The sequence below is a fragment of the Benincasa hispida genome, chromosome 8 (assembly GCF_009727055.1).
Source record: "Benincasa hispida cultivar B227 chromosome 8, ASM972705v1, whole genome shotgun sequence".
Lineage (NCBI taxonomy): Eukaryota > Viridiplantae > Streptophyta > Magnoliopsida > Cucurbitales > Cucurbitaceae > Benincasa > Benincasa hispida.
The window spans coordinates 56782409-56806252 of NC_052356.1; the positions used below are offsets into that span (position 1 = coordinate 56782409).

Below are 23844 nucleotides of genomic sequence, written 5' to 3' on the forward strand. Positions count from 1 at the left end.
TATATATATATTAGGGCTTTCCGCTTATGCATTTTTTAAAACTTTTTTTAAATTATTTTTTAATATTATTTTTGCATAATGCTGAGAAAGCAAATTCATCTGGGGAGAGAGATTATCGTAAATCATCTACTCCAGAAAAATCAGGTGCTTGAACATGTTGAATGTATTTTGAACTTATAAAACTTTTATCAGGTTGCTTAGAGCATTCTCTCTATAATTTTAATTTAAAATTTTAAAATAATATTTAATCGTCCAAAAGTCAAAATAATGCATAAGTTTTTACTATCAACTTCGAAGTCATGCATGATATAACGTCGTAAATTAAATAACATAATTCACGTTGAGCATACATTTCAAAGTTCAAAATTGTAAGAAACTTATGCTAGGTTTTTAAAATAGCAAAAATAAAAATGATTGAATTCTATTTACCCCTCTGGGTTAAATTGCTTAACTCTTTATTTTATTCTACTTTTCTATTTATCCCTCCTAAATTTTTTTCTTCAATTAGCTCTTTTATCTAAAATTTCTTCCCCATTCTTTGTATCTCACTAAAATTCTCTTTTAAACGTTTCTTTAGAATACCTTTCTCATATGAATGGTTTATTCATCCACTCGTTCACAGTTTATTTTAGTATCTTGTGGCCTCATGCTGTCGTGAGAAGTCTTAATATTGATATAAATTTGTTTCACCAAAATTTAAATTTAAACTAGAATGGATAAAATTTTAAATTTGAAGATAATGATGCTATCTTCTCATTAACAAAAATAAGTTTTTAAATTCTCAAGCTTTATTCTCTCTTGTAAAAGAAACCATTTATAATTATTTTACAAACTCTTACCATTTTAGCAAATTATAAGTTTTATATTCGTGAAACCAATTGAGAATTATGTTCATACGATTTATTTGGATATTTGAGATTTCAAAAAACTTGTGCACATATGCAACTGTTTACCATTGAAAGTGGTTAATGTTTTCTTGGTTTAGCATAATTGAATTTCAAGGAATTTATGTTTATGTAAGACTTTAGGTATAGTGACTTATTTGTATTATTAGAGCTCATGAAAGGTAAATGTCTAGAAACCTTAGTCGTTTGGCAAAAGTTTAAAGTTATTTAGTACGAAATCAAGTATTTATGAATTTTAGAAATGGTTCGCTTTTTCAATTGAGAATTCATGGATACATAACAGAAGGAAATTGAAAGTAAACATAGGCTATTTTATCATTATAAGTATATTAATGTAAGTTGGAGAGAGAATGAACAAAAGGGAATAGTTGACCTATGCTTGACTCCATAGAAAACCGTGGTTAATTATTCATAAATCATCATAGAGGGAAATTGAAGTTTGGTGTTAAATTAAGTGATGGAATTCTTTAATTGGTGATTCAAAATTCTTATACCTTGGTTAAATTATTATTTTGCCAATTGGTGATCGAAATGTGACGCGACCGAAAAATCCTCGCCTCAATAGTATGATGGGTGATTGTTCTGTTACAAGTTTTTATTATTTAGCCAAGTATAATGGAATTGTAAGGAAATCTATTACTATTGGAGAAGTCAAGGGATTTCCAAAAATTGAAATTTTCATAAATCAATGTTTTTTGAATAAAAATTTAGTTGAACCAAAGCACCAAACTCGACCACTAGGGCTCGGCAGTGAAAAGGAACTATCTCATTCTCCGGTTGTAAAGTGTATGCATGGATGGGGGTAAAAAGAGCTACTTTTGCTGTGATCAGTTAGGACACCTAGGAATTGACTAGGTATGGTTCCTTGCAGTGGATGTGTGAAAGCTAATGCCTCTATGTAAAATGATGCAAGTTTAGGGCCCTTTTGTTGTTAAAAAGAGAGAGAGATAAGGCACCTTAGTGGGCATATTACTTTCTTGAGTGTGGTGATGCTTGATGATTGATGTTTAAGCTAGATTAGGGGGAAAACTGATGAAGCTTAATTAAATCTTAAGTCAGTTGTTGAGTTTTGAATTAAAGGAGGAGTCACACACACAGAGGATAAAAAGTTTTGGCTTTAGAAACCCTCAATGATTAGGATGTGTCTGAATTCTTCCATGGATGAGTGTTGCATATGTTAAGAAGTTGATGAAACCGGAATATAAGAATGCATGCCTTGAACCTTTTTCATTTCAGTATTCATTATTTCTTCTACTTTGTGTTTCTTTCTTTTCTTTGCTCGGGACTAGCAAAGTTTTAAGTTGGGGTGGTGAAAAGCATCTAAAAAATGCTTTTATTACCTTCAAATTTAGAACTAATATTGCTAGTTTTGTTTAGTTTGAGGTGGTTTATTGAGTAATTTCAGGAAACTAAGCATCACGAGCAATTTGTGCGAAAATGATAAAAAAGCCTGGGGCAAAACTCCAATTTGAGCAATTACGGGTTGGCTATGGAATCAGGAAGAAACCAAGAACCAAAGATCAAGAAAAGAGGCAAACTTGGAAGGCAATTCGGGGGAGCCAACATTGGAAGAACGGCTCAACACTGCTCCTTGACGCTGTAAACTCGAGACCAAAATAAGGCAGCGTTGCAACTCTATGACTTTGACGTACGGATGGCATGACGCCAATATTACAACGCTCGTTTGCAGCATTGCAACTTTGTGAGCATATTATTGTTGGGTTTTATGTCCTAAAACTTGTGGTTTGTTAACAATAAACTCATTCTATAAATCAATAAAGTTGTTATTGAAGTTTGATTCAATAAAGTTTTATTGATATATGAATTGCTTATTTCATTTTAGAAATAAATCCAAAAAATTAAAAGATTCATGACTATTACATGCGTACTTGAACTTTATGTGGAGACATAAGAGTGGATCAGGTTCAAGTAAATAGTCTAAATGATCTATAGTATGTGAATAAGGTTGGGCTCCTTATTCTGGTAATACTATCGGATGCGACCCATTCTGTAGTTGTTACAAGGAGTTGTAAAGTGCTACAGACGAAGTGATCCTAATTCGTACATGTAGTAACATGAGGAGTGGGGCGTCATGCGCAATAGGTTTGCGCAAGATCGAACCAAGAAACAAGTCATTCTTACTTTATAACGCTGTTTATTGTTTAAGACTGACTATTTCACAATGATGATCTAGGTAACTTGATCTTAATCATGAGCTAACTATGAACTCCTATTTATTTGGGAATATCCTTAGATTTGTATAGGTGAGGGTTGACTCAACAGCACCGGCTCAATAGGCCTCCCATTTCAGAGGTAAGACCGGGTAGATAGCTGAGGACATAGGGTGCAAGATGGAATTCTCTTCTACCCGCTTCTAGGGATAGTAGAGAGGTTGTTCCCTTAAGTGCTGACTCCGGGTCTTGAAGAAGGGGCCCCACCCTCTCATTGGCCCGAGAGAGACTCGATTTGATGATCGAATCACAAACCAATTGTTCATTAGAGGATCAGTGAAACTTAAGGAAGAAGAGGTAATCTTGGGGGTAAAACAACTTTTTTACCCAGCCGTTATTACGAATTGTGAAAGGTTAACTTACTAATCATGGTTATATCAAGTGGACACAATATATCTACAGTGAGGGGAGTGCAACTACGGGCTTTAGTGGAGTGACCCAATAGTTAATGATGTAAAGAGTTTAGCCAATTAATCTCGAATTGTTGGAGCCCACAAACGGATTATCCTTAGAGTAGCGTGATGAGTTGATTTAAAATCTTATATGTGCATAAAGTATGCCATGTAGATTTAAAATCCCACCATAGGAAGCATGTAATATGCATTGAAAGTATGTTATAATGTGTTATAATATATGGGCTGCATGTATAGGGTTTCAAATTTTTTATTATAAATGTTATATTAAATGTTGAATGCCTTTGATGTATATTATGGATGTTTAACATGTCTAAAATTTTGTAAGTTGTTATAAAATTGGGTTAGATATTTAAAATCCATAACAAAGATAAGTTCCATGCTGATGGAGGTTAACCACCTGTTTTAATAGTTAAAATAGGTCAATATCTTGTAAGATATGGTTACAAACTCAACCAGTATATAATCCTGTCTAAGGCTGGGGGTATTTAAGTTGAGAGTCTACGGAATACCTCCTACCTGGGGATTATAGTCGAATAATTGAGCATTGTTAACTAGTTTTATGAGTAATACATGAGCGGTATGAGGTTTTAAAACTAGTTTATCACCTAGACATCGTAGGTTAACTCCAAATATAAATGTTATACTTGGATAAACACATAAACATAGGTTGTTTAATTAGCCGGAACATTCCTAAGTAAATATATACTTAAACAAATGTTAGGACACTTTAGTGGGAGTTTAATAACATATATGATATGTTATTAGAACACTTCAGTGGGAATTTAAGAATGCTTATGTGAGAGATTAATAACATATACGATATGTTATTTTTAGCTCTCACGTCCTTAAGAGTTCACAATCGAGATTCATGTTTCGCTTCGTTTCACCCAGGGAGTGACCTCCATTTGGAAAGTGTTTACGTGAATCAAGCTCATGGAGAATAGGGGAAGTTGTTCACAGAAATTCAAAAATGATGTTTTGATTTTCATTATCACGTCCTCAGAGTTTCACACCATGAGTTTTATGCGACACTTCGTGTCACCCTGGGAGTGATCTCCATTCGGAAAGTATTTGCATGAGTCAAGATCAAGGTGAATGAGGGGACATTGTTTAATGTAAAATCAAATATCCGATATATTGATTTCAACTCTCACGTCCCTAGAAAGTTCACACCGTGAGATTTATATGATGCTTTGTGTCACCCTGAGAGTGACCTTCATTCGAAAAGTATTTGTATGGGTCAAGATCAAAGTGAATGGGGAAAGTAGATCATAGTAAGTAGGTGAAGGATATGTGTCAACGTGTCCTACGGTCCCTTCCAATTGTTTGGAGCGTGAGATTTATATGTTCCTCCTGCTTGTCATCTTTAAGTCGGCCTTGCTAGTCATTTAACAACGGTTATCCTTTCGAAGGGTTGTAACATAGGATTTGGAATAACTCAAACTCCAGAAATGGATAGGATTTCTTAGGTCGTTTTCTAACTTTGACTCTCCAATTCGGTAGCATCGTTGGGGCCGATCTCTAAGGTCTGAAAATGGAGGGTTATACTTACAGAATTACTAAAGTGTTATTAAGTTCTAACAAAAAACGGTAGCTAAATGACTATCGGAACATTATTCTGGAGATAATATTTAGTTAAGATTGTCTTGCTTTAGTGAAGGAGTATTTGACTGTCCCTCGGTAGCACTTATTCTGACTCACTATAGTATCGTTGCAAAAATAATGAATTTTGGGTACATTATTACTTTGCTAAAACATGATTGGGTTTAAAAGTAATTCACTGATAAAATTTGTTTATATTTTCAGAATGACGAGTTCTTTAGTACAACTATTGGCTTCTGATAAACTTACGAGGATAACTATGCTACGTAGAAATCAAATTTAAATACAATACTGGTGCATTCCTATCTCAAATGCAAACCAAAATGTTTGGGATGCATACGACATATGGATCAGGGCTAACGAGAAAGCCCGTGCCTATATTCTTGCTAGCATATCTGATATATTGACCAAGAAACATGAGAGCATGAGTATTGTTAGGGAGATTATGGAATCTCTTCATGGGATGTTTGGACAACCGTCCTCCCTGAGGCATGATGCAATCAAATATGTTTACAACTGCCTTATGAAAGAAATGGCCTCTGTTAGAGAACATGTCTTGGACATGATGGTCCATTTCAACATGACAGAAGTAAACGGTGTTGTCGTTGATGAGAAGAGTCAAGTTGGTTTTATTCTTGAATCTCTTCCAAAGAGTTTCTTACATTTTTGTAGGAACGCACTGATGAATAAAATAGAGCATAACTTGACTATGCTTCTCAATGAGCTTTAGGCTTACCAGACCATGATGAGAGCAAAAAGACTGGAAGTAGAAGTAAATGTTACTACTGCAGAAAAAAGAGGATCGTCCTCTAAAAGGCCTGATATTCCTTCTTCTTCAAATCAGTAAAGAACAACAAAGGGAAAGGGAAAAAGAAACCTATTGGTAGAATGGGCAAGGAAAATGCTGCAGATAAAGGAAAATGTTTCCACTGCAGCAAAGAAGAACATTAGAAGAGAAACTGCCCACAATACCTTGCGGAGAAAATAACAGAGAAAGCAAGACAAGGAAACTAGTTCCTTGTAAACTCCAAGTTTTAAACAGGGGAGAAATTCTCAAAACAACCAGTGAGAGATGCAGTTGCTGTTGGAAGATAAACTTGTTTACTTTTGTTATTGTAATGAAAGTTATTTTATCTTCTATAATGAACAAATTTTATAAACTTTTTGTTATAAATGAAATGTTCATTAGCAAGAATTGTATCTGTTCTACAATATAGAAACTTCTATTAGAACCAACCAACTTAAAAGCCATTTGCAAATATTTAAATCTTAAAAAATGACTAGAAAACAATAAAGGCAAATAGTTATTTAACCTAAGTAATAAGTTTAGAATACTTGAAGAATTCAAGGTGTATAAAACTTGTTAAGTAAAATAAATCTGAAATACTTTGATTGGATCAAAGTAGGGAAAATAGAGAGTTTGATATTTCTAGGGTTATTTTGATAGATGAAATCAAGTGAAAACTCTCTACACCTAGTTGCCTTAATTGTTTTGAGCATCATTCAAAATTTAAGATTTTTTTTTTGAAACTCCATATAAGATATGGAGAGCTTATAAAAGCTGTTTATGAGATGTAAAAGATGTTTACATAATTCATAAATCTAGAGAAAAGATCGATACATGTGTTAGTGTCGAACCCTTAAGTATTAAAATATTGTTAAAAAAGGTATGCCTATTTGTAAGCAACCCAAAAGTAGTATACTTTTCCTGTAAAAGAAAATCATGTGTTTGTATTGACAAATGCTAAATTTTTCCTAGAAAAGTATACGATATCACCATGTATTAATTAGTTTCCATAAAAAGTAAAGTGCATATCAATGCAGAGTTATTGATTAAAGCTGACATTATAACAAAAGTTGTTTGGACAAGTTAGATGCATCTTACTCAAAGAGTTAAGGGTATCTCGATGTAGTGGGAGGAATATATGACAGCCTAACCATTATTTGGTTTTAGTGGAAACTCAAGTCACCAAATCTCGGTGACGGTATCGAGAAACAAAGAGTTATGAAAATAAGATGCATTCCCTATATAGTTTAATGAGAAATCCATAGTATACTAAAGGATTTATAGCAATCCTCTCGGCTAAAGTGTTTGAGGATCACCTAGTGTGACTAGGATTACGGGTTGAATAACCTAGGACAAGTGGGAGAATACCCCATGGGTATGTGATATCTAAAAGAAAAACCATGGGTATGTGACACCCTAGTTTATTGTATTTCTCTGTAAAAATAAAAAACTCAGCATTATATATTCATATGTATGTTACCACTGGAGTTTTAGTCCAAGTGGGAGTTGTAAACAATAAACTCATTCTGTAAATCAATAAAGTTGTTATTGATGTTTGATTCAATAAAGTTGTGTTGAATATATGAATTGCTTATTTCGTTTTAGAAATAAATCCAAAAAACTAAAAGATCCATAACTATTACATGAGTACTTGAACTTTATGTGGAGACATAAGAGTGGATTAGGTTCGATTAAATAATCTAAATGATCTATAGTATATGAATAGGGTTGGGTGCCTTATTCTGGTAACACTATCGGATGTGGTCCACTCTGTAGTTGTTACAAGAAGTTGTAAAGTGCTACAGACGAAGTGATCCTGATTCGTACATGTAGTGACATGAGGAGTGAGGGCGTCCTATGCAATGAGTTTGTGCAACATCAGACCAAGAAATAAGACACTCTTACTTTATAACGTTGTTTACTGTTTAAGATTGACTATTTCATAACGATGACCTAGGTAACTTGACCTTAATCTGAGCTAACTATGAACTCCTATTTATTTGGGATTATCCTTAGATTTGCATAGGTGAGGATTGGCTCAATAGCGTCGCCTCAATAAGCCTCCCATTTCAGAGTTAAGACCGGGTAGATAGTTGGGGGACATAGAGTGCAAGAAGAATTTATTCCTACCCACTTTCAAGGATAGTAAAGAGGTTGTTCCCTTAAGATCTGACTCCAGGTCTTGAACAAGAGGCCCCACCCTCTCATTGGCCCGAGAGAGACTTAGTTTGATGATCGGACCATAAACCAATTGTTCATTAGAGGATCAGTGAGACTTAAGGAACAAGAGGTAATCTCGGGGGTAAAATAGTCTTTTGACCCAGCCATTATTACGAACAACTCGTGAAAGGTTATCTTACTAATCATGGTTATATCGAGTGGACACGATATATCTACAGTGAGGATAATGTAATTACGGGCTTTAATGGAGTGACCCAGTAGTTAACGAATGAGAGTTAATTCAGTATAAAGAGCTTATCCAATTAATCTTGGATCGTTGGAGCCCATGATCTGTAGGTCTACTAAGTCCCCCTACTAGCTTATAAACGGATTAGACTAGAGTAGCATGGTAAGTTGATTTGAAATGTTCATATTAGAATTAAGGGAATTAGTAATTATATATTATATAATTATACGTTTAATTTTGGAATGAAACAAAATTGGAGAATCAATTAATATTTAAATATGATTTAAATATTAAGTTCATGAATAGGGTTTCAAGAAGGTAGAATTGGTATTAAATTAATTTAATATTCTATATTAAATTAATATAATTAATTAAAATTTTTAACTAATTATTAATTATTAATTTTATTAGAAAAATTAATAAAACTTCAGTTTTTTAATTAAAAACTAAAAATCTTTTTTTCATTTTGAAAATATTTTTCAAAATGAAAAAGATGGAAAGAAAAATGAAAAACTAGAAGTGGGTTTTTCCCACTTTTGGAACCAAGCACCTTACTCATATTTTCACTTCAATTCCAGCTCAATAATCAAGGTGGAGTTGGAATTCACGCAGAAGGTTTGTTGCTTGAATGTCATGCAATATAAACTTTAGTTCTAAGTGGAAATGAGGCATGCAAAAGATTGCAATTTTACTGAGAATTTGTGTTTGAAGAAGTATTCTTCACACTGTGTAAAACTAGTAACCTTCTCTCCCATTCCCTTTGATTCAAGCTTGTTTTGAGTCTCACAACTCAATCTAAGGCTCCAAGAGAATAGTAGGGAAGACCTTGTGGTGGTTCACAACCAAAGGAAAAGAAGATTGTAGCTGAAGATTGTGATTCAAGAGGTACTTCAAAGGTTAGTGTTGAAACTCTGTTTTTAGTTTATGAGCATGCTGAATTTGAAGCCAAAATTAATTAATTAGAATGCTTAATGATTCTATTTTTCTTTCGCTACTTGCTTACTTAATCCAACAATTATAAATAACAGTGTTGTGCCGCCAAGTTTGAGGAGAGAAAAAAAGAGGAGAAAAAGTGAGCCGACTTTGATAGATTTTACCTAATTCTAGTCCGTACAAGAGCCGAAACAGAGAAATTTTGATTATTTTTGGTTGAAGGCTCGAGATTTCGATTGAGAGTTGATCTAAGAGTGTTTCTAAATTGATCAGGATAGGAAGATTAATCGTGATCGTGCAGTTTTGTTGATGAACAATCTGATATTCATAGCGAGAGTCAAGAAGATCGTGATTGAGATTCAAACCTATTGGGGGGAGATTATTCTTCTTTGTTAATTTGTTTTTCGCCATAATGATTGTTTGTTTGTTGAATATTGTTATCAAAATCATGCGTGGCTAAACACTTTTATTATAGGGTGTTTGTAGATTTAGGGATGTTACTTTGAGTATTTGAATTTACAATTGATTGATTTTGTAGGATTTCTAAATTATTTGTGCTTAATGCTTTTAATTAATTGGCCATTAATTGAATGAACTTAAGTTAATTAGATGTCTCGAGAGAGAATTTAATTCGCTGGACCCAATAATTTAGATTATTATTCGAAATTGCATGAGAGTGAATTTAGAATAATAAGAGTGCGATTGAAGGGTCTTAATGTTGTAACTATTCAAGCGATAGAAGAGATTCAAGTCGATGGGTAGTTATTAGGATGGTTTGAGCTTGAGAGAGGATTTCCTGATTTTAGAACTTCTAGCCTCAGTCTATCAATTGCAATCAATTGCATGTCATATTCATTGTATTCCCTAAATGAAACAACACCCTTGAATTGTTTTGCTCTGAATTGTTCTTGTGTGTAACTGAATTTTTGTTATTAATAGCTATAGATAAAAATTATCCTTTGGTCATCTGGATAAAATTGATGAAGAATTGTGATAGCTAAGTTAGAAATTTTTTGCTCACGCCGGTCCCTGAGGATAATACCCTATTTGTGTTTTATTACTTCGATTGCGTGCGCTTGCGCATATCGTTAGCAAGCGCTGGATAAGGGCAAATGAAAATACTCGAGCGTATATCTTGGCAAGACTTTCTGAATTCTTAGCCAAGAAGCATGGGCCCATGATCACTACTCATTAGATCATGGAGTCCCTATGGGAATGTTTGGACAACCGTCCACACAACTTAGGCACGATGCTCTTAAAAACATCTTCAATGCCTGTATCTAAGAAGGGCCATCTGTTAGATAACATATTTTCAACATGATGGTCTTCTTCAATGTGGCGAAGATGAATGGGTCGGTCATTGATGAGGCCAGTCAGGTTAGCTTCATCCTAGAATATTTACCTGAAAGTTTCCTGCAGTTCTGTAGCAATGCTATTATGAATAGGATTGACTACAACCTGATAACTTTGTTCAATGAGCTACAGACTTTTCAATCCTTGATGAAAAGTAAAGAACAAAAGGGTGAGACAAATGTTGCCTCGTCCTCTAAGAAGTTCTACAGAAGATCTTCCTTTTAAACTAAGTCTGTGCCTTCTTCTTCCAACACCAAAAAGTGGAAGAAGAAGAAGAAAGGTGGAAAGGGGAAAGCTAACCCACCAGCTACTATCCAGAAGCGCAAGAAAACCAAGGCTGTAAAGGGAATCAGTTTTTATTGTAACCATGCGGGAGACTAGAAAAGGAATTGTCCCAAATACTTGGCAGAAGAGAAGAAGGCCAAACAAGGTAAATATGATTTACTTGTTTTGCAGACTTGTTTAGTGGAGAATGATGATTCTGTCTGGATAATAGATTAAGGTGCCATTAACCATGTTTATTCTTCATTTCAGGGAATTTATTCCTGGCGGGAATTGAAGGCTAGGAAGATGACGATGTGTGTTAAAACTAGGCACGTCGTCTCAGCTATGGCAGTGGGAGGGCTTTAACTCTGCTTACAAAAATCTTATATTTTATTAGATAATGTATATGTGGTTCTAGGCTTGAAAAGGAATTTGATTTCTGTAAAATATCTTCTTGAACAACATTACTCTCTAAATTTTCAAGTAAATAAAGTGTTTGTTTACAAGAATAGAGTGCATATTTGTTGTGCTAATCTTGAAGATAATTTATATATGCTAAGACTGTTAGCAACTAAAGACTTCCTAAATACTGAATTGTTTAAAACTGTGATAACCCAAACTAAAAGACTTAGAATTTCTCTTAAAAAAAAATTTCATCTTTGGCACTTGAGATTAGGACACATAAATCTCAATAGGATTGAGAGACGGGTCAAGAATGGACTTTTAAGCGAGTTAGAAGAAAATTCTTTACTTGTGTGTGAGTCATGCCTTGAAGAAAAAATGACTAAAAGATCTTTTACTGAAAAAGGTCACAAGGCCAAAGAACCCTTAGAACTTGTATATTCAGACCTCTGTGGTCCGATGAATGTAAGGCAAGAGGAGGGTTTGAATATTTCATCACTTTTACTACTGACTATTCTAGATATGGGTATGTTTATTTAATGCAATGCAAGTCTAAAGTCCTTGAAAAGTTCAAGGAGTACAAGGTTGAAGTTGAAAATGCATTAAATAAGACCATTAAAACATTTCGATCTAATCAAGGAGGAGAGTATTTGGATATAAAATTTAGAGATTTTTTGATAGAACATGGAATTATATCCCAACTCTTAGTACCTGGTACACCTCAGTAGAATGATGTATCAGAAAGAAGAAATCAAACCCTATTGAACATGGTTTGGTCGATGATGAGTTACGCTTCCGTACCGGGCTTGTTTTTGTTGGGGTTGATGCCCTAAATCTCGTAAGGTTCTGTAGTTTGTAATTGTATTGTACAAACATTTTATTTAATTAATAAAATATGAGATATTTTATTTGACATTTAATAGCATTAAATCCACAAACCACTAAACTAACATCCAAGATTATCATATATAGCTTAAATATGTCTGTAGAGACATACGAGTGGATCATGTTTAAATGATAACCTATATGGTCGGTAGTAGATGGATAAGGTTGGATACCTTATCCTGGTGACACTATGAATACGACCCGCTTTGTAGATGTTACAATTGTTGTAAAGTGCTACAAATGATCTGATCCTGGTTGTTCATGTGGAGACATGTGAACGAAAGTATTCTATATAAAGGAGTTTGTATAAGACCGAACCATGAAATGACTTGTTTCATTATATAACATTGTTCATAATTGATACTTACGTATCACAAGGATGACCATAGGTGACATGATCTGAATCCTAAGTGAGTTGTGGACTCTTGCCTATGAAGGTGGACCTTTGATTTGTATGGGTAAGAGTGACCAGATTGCCGACTCAATAAGCCTACCATTTTGAGGATTCGTCTGATTAGGGAGTTGGGAATACAAGTACATAAGACGAAACTCATTCCTTCCTCGACGTCAGGGTAAGTAGATAAATTGCTCCCTTAAGGGTTGATTCTGAGGCTTGAAAAATATGGCGCCACACCCTTTCCTAGCCCGAGAGGGGTTTGGTCATAGTTCGACTATGATTCATTATTCATTAGAGGGATTAGTAGTATTTAAGGAGTTAGATGTAATGACAGGGGCAAAATGGTAATTTTGGCCTAATTGTACTTACGAGCAATTTGTAAAGGGTCATCGTACTGTTGACTGGTTATATCCAATGGACATATAAATATATATGTCATGCAAATAGTGCAGCTGTCGATCGTTAGTGAAGTGGCCGACAATTAATGGATATTGAATAATTTAATTAAAAGAGTTTAATTAATTATTCAAGTACCATTGGAGCTTTAAGCTACAAGTCCATGAGTTCCCTTCTATAGCTCAACAAGAATTTAATGAGAATCAATTTTGGATTATTTTGAATTGTTCAAATTAATTGAGAGAATTAATTATATGTGATGTAATTAATTTAATTTAATTATATATGATATAACTACTATAATATATTTGATACACTATAATATGAAGTTTATTTGAGAGGAAATAAATATTTGAATATGATTCAAATATTAATTATATGAATTTGATTCATATAATTTAATTTAATATAAATGGGTTTATATTAAATACCATTAATGAGAGATTTAAAACTATAGGTTATATTGTATATGATAGATATATATATAATTAAAACTAATTTAATTATTATTATTAATTAATTTTAATTTTGAATTTTAAAGGGAGGGAAATAACTTTGTTCCCCTTAATTCTCTCATGATATCACGATCTCAAGGGGTGGTTTTGGTGGAGAGGATACATATCTTCTTCTTCCTTTTGAGTTTTATAGAAAACCAAGAAAAAAAAAAATCTTTGAGAATTTTTTTCTATGCATCTCAATCTCTTTTCCTCTTTATCTCTTTCCCTCTCCCAAAGTTTCAAAAGTCCACATAACTCCTTGGATTCTCTTCCTAGAGAATACAGAGGAAACACTTTTGGTGGTGACCATTTGGATTTGTTCGTGACATTTTGAAGAAGATGATACACGAGAAGATCATATCTTCAAGTGTTAATTCTTTCTATCTTCTATTTTAATTTTAGCATGCTATAAAATTTGATTGTATGCATAGATTTTCTGTTTATTCTGTAAAATTCGTTGTTCAGTAAAAAATTAGAATTTGGGACCAATCCTCACTTCCGCACTGAACCTTCACTAGTTCCAGCAGTTTTGGGGTTATGTAGTAAAGACTGGAGCTTATATTCTGAACATTGTTCCGTCCAAAAGTGTTATTGGAACACCTTTGAAATTATGGAATGATCATAAAGGTAGTTTATGCCATTTCAAGATCTCGAGTGTTCCAGCATATGTGCTTGAGGAAAATCCTAAGAAACTAAAACCTTGTTCAAAATTGTACCTATTTGTAGGTTATCCTAAAGGAACGAGATGTGGTTACTTCTATGATCTAAGGATAATAAGGTGTTTGTATCGACAAATGCTACATTTTTAGAAGAGGACCACATTAGGGAGTATAAACTCGATAATAAGATTGTGTTGAGTGAACTTTCCAACGAAACTATTGAACCTTCAACAAGAGTTGTTGAAGAACTCAATACTTCAACAAGAGTTTCTGAAATTGGATCATCTAGTAGGTCAAATCCACCTCAAGTGTTGAAGAAGCCTCAACGTAGTAGGAGGGTTGCGAACTCACCTGTTCGTTATATGGGTTTAACAGAAACCCTAACTATGGTAGCTGACGAAGATGTTGAGGATCCATTGTCTTACAAAAAGGCAATAGAGGATGTTGACAAAGATGAGTGGATCAAAGCTATGGATCTCAAAATGGATTCTATGTACTTCAATTTTGTTTGAGATCTTGTAGATTAACCTGATGATGTTAAACCTATTGGTTGCAAGTGGATCTACAAGAGAAAACGGGGTACTGATGGGAAGGTGCAAACCTTCAAAACTAGACTTGTGGCAAAGGGTTATACCCAAATTGAGGGAGTCGGCTATGAGGAGACTTTCTCACCTGTTGTCATGTTGAAGTCTATTCGGATCCCTATTGTCCATTTCCTCATATTATGACTGAGATTTGACAAATGGACGTCAAAACAACCTTTCTAAATGGAAATCTTGGGGAGACCATTTATATGGAGCAGCCTAAGGGATTCATAACCAATGTCAAGAGCAAAAAGTTTGCAAGCTTAATCGGTCCATTTATGGATTGAAGCAAGCTTCTTCATCCTGGAATATAAGATTTGATAGTGTGATCAAATCTTATGGCTTTTATCAAAACGTTGATGAGCCTTGCTAATTCTTGCATCTTTTCATAGGTTTTTGCTGACTCTCTCACAATAATATCATCAACAATTTAGTAGCTTTTCTAGTGTTGTATGTAGATGATATCCTACTCATTAAGAATGATATAGGTCTACTGATTGAAATTAAGAATTGGCTAGCGACCCAATTCCAAATGAAAGATTTGGAAGAGACATACTTTGTTATGGACATTCAAATCTCATTACAAGAAATCATAATTTTTCTGACGCTTGAAATCGTTAGAAAATGGTGGAAAATGTGTTTCGGGAGATCCTCTCCCGACGACGTATTGATCATCAGAAGTTTGGTCGGGAGAAATCCGTTGGGAGAAGAACTTCTGACGCCAAAAAAGGACCTTTGGGAGTTGTTCCACAACTCTCGACGCCAAATACAAGGCGTCGGGAGTTATAGGAACTCCTAATGGGTAATATACGTCGTCGAGAGTTCCTATAACTCCCGACGGTCTCTTCCACTCGTCGGGAGTTATAGGAACTCCTAACGACCCTTGATTTCGTCGGGAGTTACAGGAACTCTTGACGGTACCTTCTGCAGAGTTCATGTAACTCCCAACAGTCCCTTCCTTGCAACGAGAGTTCCTGTAAGCCATCGAAAGTTCAATTTCAACGATTGAATATTGACTTTTAAAATTATTTAATTCGTAATTTTTTTTAATTTGATTTGAATAACCTATAAAACATCATTAACCAATTCAATCAAATTCACATAAGAAATAAAACAAACAACGAAGTCCATACTATTCTTTATTACCTAAAATAGAAAAAAGTTACAAAATAGTTTATAAAATAAATATGTCTTCAGAAATAAATGAAAAAAAAAGATGAAAACAACGTCAAGAAATATGTCTTCAGAAATACACAAAGGAAAGACATGAAGACAACGTTTGGAACACAACATCTTCAACAATCGTGCAACAAACATAGCATGACTAGCAGCAGTTTCCTCATTTGCAACCTCGATGATGATGTCATCAGCCAAGCATAGCATGATCGTCGAATGAGCCTTCTCCTCAAGAGTCTGTCATTCTTCATCATCCGCGACAACCTTCTTCGATTTACCAGTTAGCGACACCCACAACTTCTGCTGCTTTAGCAGAGATCAGATTTTAATTTGTCATAAATTGAAACTATTTCTCCTAGTGAATTTGTCAGTTTTTATGTTCATGTCAGACTTCTTTAATTGTTGAACAAATGTGGAATTTCGAAAAACCTTAACGAAGCTCTAATACTAGTTTGTTACGAAATCAACAATTAAAAAATACAAAAGAACTTAAAAGAATAGGGAATCGATACACAAATTTATGTGATTCATTAATAGTTTGTTAGCTACATTCACGAGATAGAGGAAGAACAATATTTTTAGAGAGAATATTTTCTGAATACAAAGACTCCATTAGGGTTAGAGAGTTTATATAGTTCATTTCTCTAAATCCTAGGGTCATAATCATAAATAATTATAAATAATTAAATATGCTAAATATGAGACTCCGGTACTTAATTGTTCGAAACGTCAGTTAACAAATTTAAAACATTCCAACACATCTATTGAAATGTGTAAGAATATAATTTAAATTAATTTCTCCACATTATTATTAGAATGATGGTATTGAAGAATAGGAATCGTTAGAATTTAACAGCACAAAATTAAATGATACAAAATGATGATATATGGGAAGCATGAGATAAGTAACCCTACGAGCCGGTGCTACTGCTACTGCTACATTGATGTTGAGGAGCGTAGAGTAGGACCCAGGGTTGACCAAAACTTTGACCCAATTTTATAAAGGTAATATTTTGGAAGGAAATGTAATTGTTTAGATTGTGCCTGCCTAGAAACAAGAAAATGGATGAAAAGGTCACGGGGCTTTCAGTGAATAAATTATACATGCAAAAAGCTCCTCTGGGTTAGAGAACTTTTGTCAAAGTTGATAAAGTTTCAGAAAGTTCAAATTAAGGCCATGGATGCCTTGTGTCTGCAGATCAATATAATTTATTTATTTCAACCAAAGAAAACAAAAAAATTGTTATATAATTAGTTCATGAGATCGAGGACTAATAAACATGAACATATGACATCCAAAAAGACATACCGAATAACACATAGTTGGAGAATTTGTTTGTTAAACCATCACAAAACAGAAATTTGAAAATAAATTATTCATGTTTTTCAGAATTTGAAATTTTCAAATTATTCATGTTTTTAGACATATGTTTAGTAGCAGATTCATAAATTAAATTCTAATTTAAATAAATTTTCAAAATGTGATTAAAAATATATTTAATTATTCACTAAATACTAGATTGAATATAAATCATTACTAATTAATTTTCGAACATATTTTACGTTAAAGTTTTTGTATAATCATTATTTTGTAATACATTACATATTTTAAATTTAACAAAAATAATTGAGTTTATAACTTGAGATAGTCACATAGTAATTGTTTTTATCGATTTTAATATAAATTTACACTTTAAAATTTTAAATTCAAAATCTAGATACACGAATTTGTCCGATTTAGGTTACAAAATCTAGAAATAGTTTTCAAAAATATAATCTAGATTATCAATGAAGTACATATTTACTGAACTTAATGAATATAAAAATATAAAACATGAGTTTCCTACGGAAGAGATCCTAAGTAATCTAGAGAAAAGAAAAAGAATGTTTTATTTATGCCTAAACAGCGACAAGCCAGCATGACACGATAGTCTTTGGAATGAAAATAAAATGGTTTTTTTTTTTTTTTTTTGGGACAAGGGTTTAATTTGGAGTATGAAGAAGAAGAAGGGAAAAAAAGGGCGCTGATTCAGATGTGGGTTTGGAGAGAGAAAGTGGTGATTATGAATATGAATGGTGTCTGCTAGTTGAGTTGAGAGGGACGACTGAAGGCTGATTATGCCATCAACAACCCCTTTACCACAGTGGCACTGAAAAACATGCTGCCTGTGCCTGTGCCTGTGCCTGTGCCTGGGATCCCATTCACATTTACTCACTCACTCACTCCATGCCCTACACATATTCACATTCCTCTCTCCTCTTTCTCCCTCCTTTTTCTTATTTACTTTTTACTGACGTAATGTAATAATATTCAGTTTTAAATATTGGTCAGTGCCGCTCTTAATTGCTGAAGAGAAGAAGGAAAAAAGGAAAAAAAGAGTCATATCATATCCTTCATCAGTCCAGTGATATGACCAACACACAACGCCTCTGCACCTGCACCTGCATATATACTCCAAACACTAAATCCAAAATCCCACATATTTCACTGCCTTACCCTTCTCTCATTTCAATATATATACCCTAGCTTCGCTATGCCCTCAATTTCATCAACTTCTTCACTTCGTTCTAACCAAAACAAACACACAAAATGGCTTACTGTCACATTCTATATTCAACTCTCCAATTATAATTAATTACCAAAAGGGTACAACACTCCATCCCTCCACCTACAACCACACCACTCTTTCTGTATATTTATTGACTAGTAGAAGCATTATAAAATAATACTAAAGGATGATTATTTATCACCGATCGTGACAAATTAAAGAAAGAAACAATTAAAAATCATATCCCATATAATATAATATATATGATATATGAGAAGGGTCGTTGGGTACGGGTAGGGTTAATTGTTGGGCGGTTTAGGTATAATGGTTGGTTGATCTTTCTCTACTTCACCTTCGGTTGTAATGACGGAGGAGACATAACTGAATGCTACGGAGTAATTGTCATGATCGGTGGCTGCACTTGTCGTCGTAGTAGTTGTTGTTGTCGTCGTTGTTGTCGGTTTAGTTTTGGCTTGAAACTGCTTCTGGCAAGCTTGACAAGTGATTTCAAGAATGGTTGAATTTATCTGTTTGATTGCTGCTTGTTTAAGAGCTGTGGCCTTATCTAACTCCGCTTGTGCCTGTTGCCTCATCCGCTTTGCATTCCCGAATTCTTCCTCTGCAATTTCTATTTGCCGCTTTGCCTGTTGTCTCGCTTCCTCCGCATATGCCTTCTCCACCATTGCCACCCTTAGCTCCTCCCGAGCTTCTTCTCTAACATCCCCAGCCCCGCCCCGGACCCCACCTTTCTTCTGATCCATCTTTTTCTTGTCCCCAAAATCAAACGACCCGATGGAGAGCTGGAGTTTGGTTGAAGAACCTTTATTATTGCCCCGCCCTTCTACACCATTTGATGCAGTTGACAGTTTTAGGTCTAAATTGTGATCGTTATTAGAGACAGTGTTGTTGTTGGAGTCGTCCGTGGGGGCTAAGAAGATGGCATCCACGGGCTTTAATGTGGGTGGCGCTACGAGAGCAGGCCAATTATTGGGAGCGGCGCTGCTGAAGTTAGTGTCACTGGATGGGCTTGGACTGGAAGCCGTTCTGGACAAACATGCGGGCTGGATGGTTTGGGATTCTTGCCTGATCAAATGCCCCATATTGCAAGCATCTTGGTGCTCTATAAAGCTCTCCACCCTATTATTACCAGTATCACCTCAACTAATTCAACCAACTATCTAATATAATCAACATCCCAACTATTTATTTATGCATCCAATTGACTTTAATTAAGGACAGAGCAAAAAAACTTACTAACTAATTAATTAATTGTATATATAAGCAGAAGTGATCAAATAGGTGCGTATAGCGATATCATGATATTAATTAATTAATTAAACTAAGTCTAATGATGGGGGAAATGCAGGAAAGCGGTTGAAAGCTAAGGTAATGATTATACTTGTGACTGAATTGTGGCAAACGTTGACATGAAATTAAAATAATGTTAAAACGGAAGCTGCGGGGTTTGGGGGCCAAAAAGAGAGGATTTCAAATTACAAACAAGGAACTGGAAGGGTGATCTTCGGGAAATGTGTCAAACAAAGGTAGCAATATGGGATTTCCATTTCTTTTTAGGTAAAAAATAGTGGGTCTTTGATTTTTATTTTGATTTTGATTAGCATTGATAGTATTTAGGAGAAAGAGAAGAAGATGGAGGATGAAATAGGGAAAGGGAGTGGGTTGTATTAATATAAGTAAGGTGAGACTTGAGAGAGTAGTAGTGAAGAGTTAGAGTTTGAGAGTACCTGGAGAAAACACGGCCGCAATCGCAAGAGTGACCTCGGGTGCCACAGGTTTTGAGATGGGCCTTGTAATCGGACTGAACGGCGTAGCCCTTGGAGCATTTTTCACAAACCCACTGTTTGTGGTTGCTATGCTTCCTTCGGAAGTGCTTCTTGATGCCAACGAGGTCACCGAGGGCATGGCAAGGGTCGTGGTGCAGGCAGGTGGGTTCCGGGCACACGAAAACCCTCTTCCGCACAACAGGAGTCTCCCTCTTCAGCAGCTTCCAAGGGACCTTATGCCGCCGCCTGTGCATCTGCAGGTTCTGGTCTCTCTGGAACCCTTGGTTGCAGATCTCGCACACATACCGGTCCGATTCTAGCAGTGTTTTTGGGGACAGAGACACCACCTCTGCATCCGGATCTGCAGTGCACAGCACACACATTATATTATAATTCTCACTAATTTTAATTCCTTAAACCTAAATCAAACATTATATTATGCTCTACCTGGGGTGCCTGCAGGCCTTCTTTTCCTCTTGTTGTTGTTGTTATTTCCATTTTCTAAGCAAGAGTAAGGTTCCGAAGGAAGAACGGGGGAGGCCGAGGTGGCCATATTGCCTATCATCGAATTTTTTCAAGAAACCAACTAATTTGTTTCTCTTTTCTCTTTTCTTTTCTTAGTTTTCTCTGAAAATATGAATGAACGAAGGTTTGGTTGTGGGGAGAGGGAGAGTATAGGTCTGAGGGCCTGAGGGGGAAGATAGATAGATAGATAGATATTAGAGGGGGAAGGGGTGGAAGAGAGAGAAGGAAAAGGAGGAAGGTATTACTTTCGGTTACCTCAGCTTTCTTTTATAAATATCTTTTTTTTAAAAAAAAAAAAAAGAAAAAACTATCGGCTTTTGTTTTTTTAATATTTAATTATTTGAAGGGGAGGGGGAGGGGGTACCGGCTTTCTCTCGTTGTTTTCTTCTAATAATCCTCATCTTCAGCAGGTGATATTGTGAAATGTCCTTAAGATGAGAAATAGCAGCTAGCTAGCTCTCTCTAGCTAAATGAAAGAAGAGAGAGAGAAAAACTGGGAACTTGATCCCACAGGCAGCCATGGGCTCCATAAGGGAAAGACATCCCCACAAAGAAACAAAAACAGAAAATTTATTACAAGGGGCGTAAAATGATGGTTGTGCATGATCATAATACACACTGCCAAACTCCAAAACAATACACGTACGCTACCCCTTTCTTCCACCCCCATTATATTCCCTTTCCCTTCCCAACAATATAATATAATATAGTAACATCTCTCTCTCTCTATCTCTATCTCTAGACAGAAAAAAAAAAAAAAAAAAAGAAAAGAAAAAAACGAAAAACGAACAAAAAGATTTTAGAAAGAAATAAAAAAAGAAATTAGAATGATATTATTAGCATTTTGACCGAAATGCCCTCTGAGGGTTTACTGCCTACCACAGAAAGGAGTCTCTGAATAGGATTTAATTAAATGTGTGGAAAGAAGCAGCTTTTATAAAGTTGATACTGAAGATGTAAAGTCACCTTCCAAGGACATGATAGTGAATGAAATCATAATTCCCTGTGGAAGATGCTCCCTCTTCCCCTCCTTCGCTTTTTTCCTAAACTTTCTGCATCACCCCCTCACCCCCCCTTCTTTCCTTTCCGGCCGGATTTATTAATATTTTATATGCTTCCATCTCTCTATACCCTTTTTTTCCTTTTCATATTTATTAATATTTTATATACACCTACATTTCCCTTTCTTCAAATTAATTAAATTTTGCCTTCCTATCTCTTTCTCTTCTCACCATCATTATTTATTTTCCACGGCTACTTAATTCATTGTTCATCAACAAAATTTCTCCAAACATTCTTCCTTTTTAATTTATTTTATTTTATTTTATATACTATTTTAATGTGTACATCCCACGTGATTAACTCTTGCAAAAAGAAGCTTTTCCAATTCCCGACTTTATAATTACTTTTTCTACAATAAACATCCAGCCTGCCACATCGCTGCCCTGGCATACCAATTACAATCTGTAATTTCAACTAATTAACTAAAATTCAAGATCAGCACTTTTATTAATTGATCACCAAGAGAATTTGAGATTGAAGGTCGTATATGGGTTTGATCATACGTAATCTCGAGATTAAATTAATTAGGTTAGTAGGATATTGAATATGAGAAATTACCATAATAATGAAATAAGGTGACAAAAAAAAAAAAAAAGAGAGTAAGAGAGAGAGAGATGGTCCAGTCCAGTGTGTACAGAGTTAAATTTTGATTCAAAACGGGGAAAGCTGTAATGATTTGAAATATTGCATGGTCAAAGCTCCAATCCTTTGTAACAAAGACTCCGCAGAGGAGCTTGTTAATTAAAACCCCATATGCAAAAATTGTAAGTAGTTAATAATAATTCAAAATAACAGCATACATATCAGCAACTTTGTGGCTGAAGATTTTGAGGTAACTGGAAGGGCATGCGCGGAGTGGTTTGTGTTAGATAATCTATCAAATCAATATGGGATTAAGTTACCTAATTGTGTTATTAGTATTAGAATGAAGATTTTGATGGTGGATAAATTTGTCAAGTAATTTTTTTTTATTAAAAACAAAAAAAGGAATCTTATAACAAAACTTTAAGTGGAAAAAAAGTGTCCTGTGGGTTTGGTGGCTGCCGGAAGAAGAAAGAAGAGAAAGTGGGACCCAAGGCCATAGGCTAATAGAGAGGAGAGGAGAGGAGAGGAGAGGAGAGGAGAGGAGAGGAGAGGGGCGTTTTTGTATAAGCAAACCTTAAACCTAACATAAATAATATTCACCCACTTAGCCTCTCTCTGGAGTCTGGATCATGCATCAACCATTTATATCTCAATCTCAATCTCTCTCTCGCTTTCTGTAGATTAGATTAATTAATTAACAAGGAACCTAGCCAAAAAAATTAATTAAAAAGAATAATCTCAAAGTAAAACACATGAAGGAGAGAGAGACAAAAGGGATTAATACAAAAAAATAAGTAATTTGATTATTAATTAGATATGGGAAGCATAGCATATATGCATTAATTAAGAAAAGGAGAAAAGGGAAAAGGGAGAAAAGGGGTGGAAGTTGTAGTTTATAATGAAACATGATTAGATTCGGGATCAGTAAGAGAAGTTTGGGGAAGATGATTACAGACGACTCACACATTATATTCTCTTTTCGTCCATGCGATCGATGCCGGACAGAATCACTCTCCCCATCATCTCCCCCATTTTCTCTCTACTTTTATTAATTAATATTAATATTCCATTGTCCAGTACTTTACTTCCACCTTTTTCATTTAATTAATTAACATTAATTATAACTCATCCATGGAGGATTTAAGCTACATGCTCTCGAGGATCCCACCCCATTCTATAAATTGAATTAATTGTTCATACTGTGTTACAAAATGCTAATTAAGAATGATATAAATGGAAGAGTACTATTGGACTTGAAGAAATTACATTACAAATAAAAACCGTCGAATTATAAAAACCTTGATCCATAATAAATATAAAAAATTTAGATATTTGATACTTAAAATAAGTCTAACAATTAACAATTATAAAATATCAAGTAAATTATAGTTTAACACTTTTTGCCAGTCAATTGACACTGAATTATAAGTAATATTGATACTTGA

General features: G+C 34.6%; 1 protein-coding gene across 1 annotated transcript; it reads right to left on the minus strand.

The window, feature by feature from the left end:
* Nucleotides 1-17848: 17848 nt before the first annotated feature.
* Nucleotides 17849-21360, minus strand: LOC120082426 (zinc finger protein SHOOT GRAVITROPISM 5-like). The gene is made up of 3 exons (XM_039037589.1): nt 20675-21360; nt 20189-20588; nt 17849-19580 (listed from the first exon to the last, which is right to left on the minus strand). The coding sequence occupies exons 1-3, from the start codon at nt 20790-20792 to the stop codon at nt 18743-18745; spliced, it is 1356 nt and encodes a 451-aa protein (XP_038893517.1). The 5' UTR covers nt 20793-21360; the 3' UTR covers nt 17849-18742.
* Nucleotides 21361-23844: the final 2484 nt, after the last annotated feature.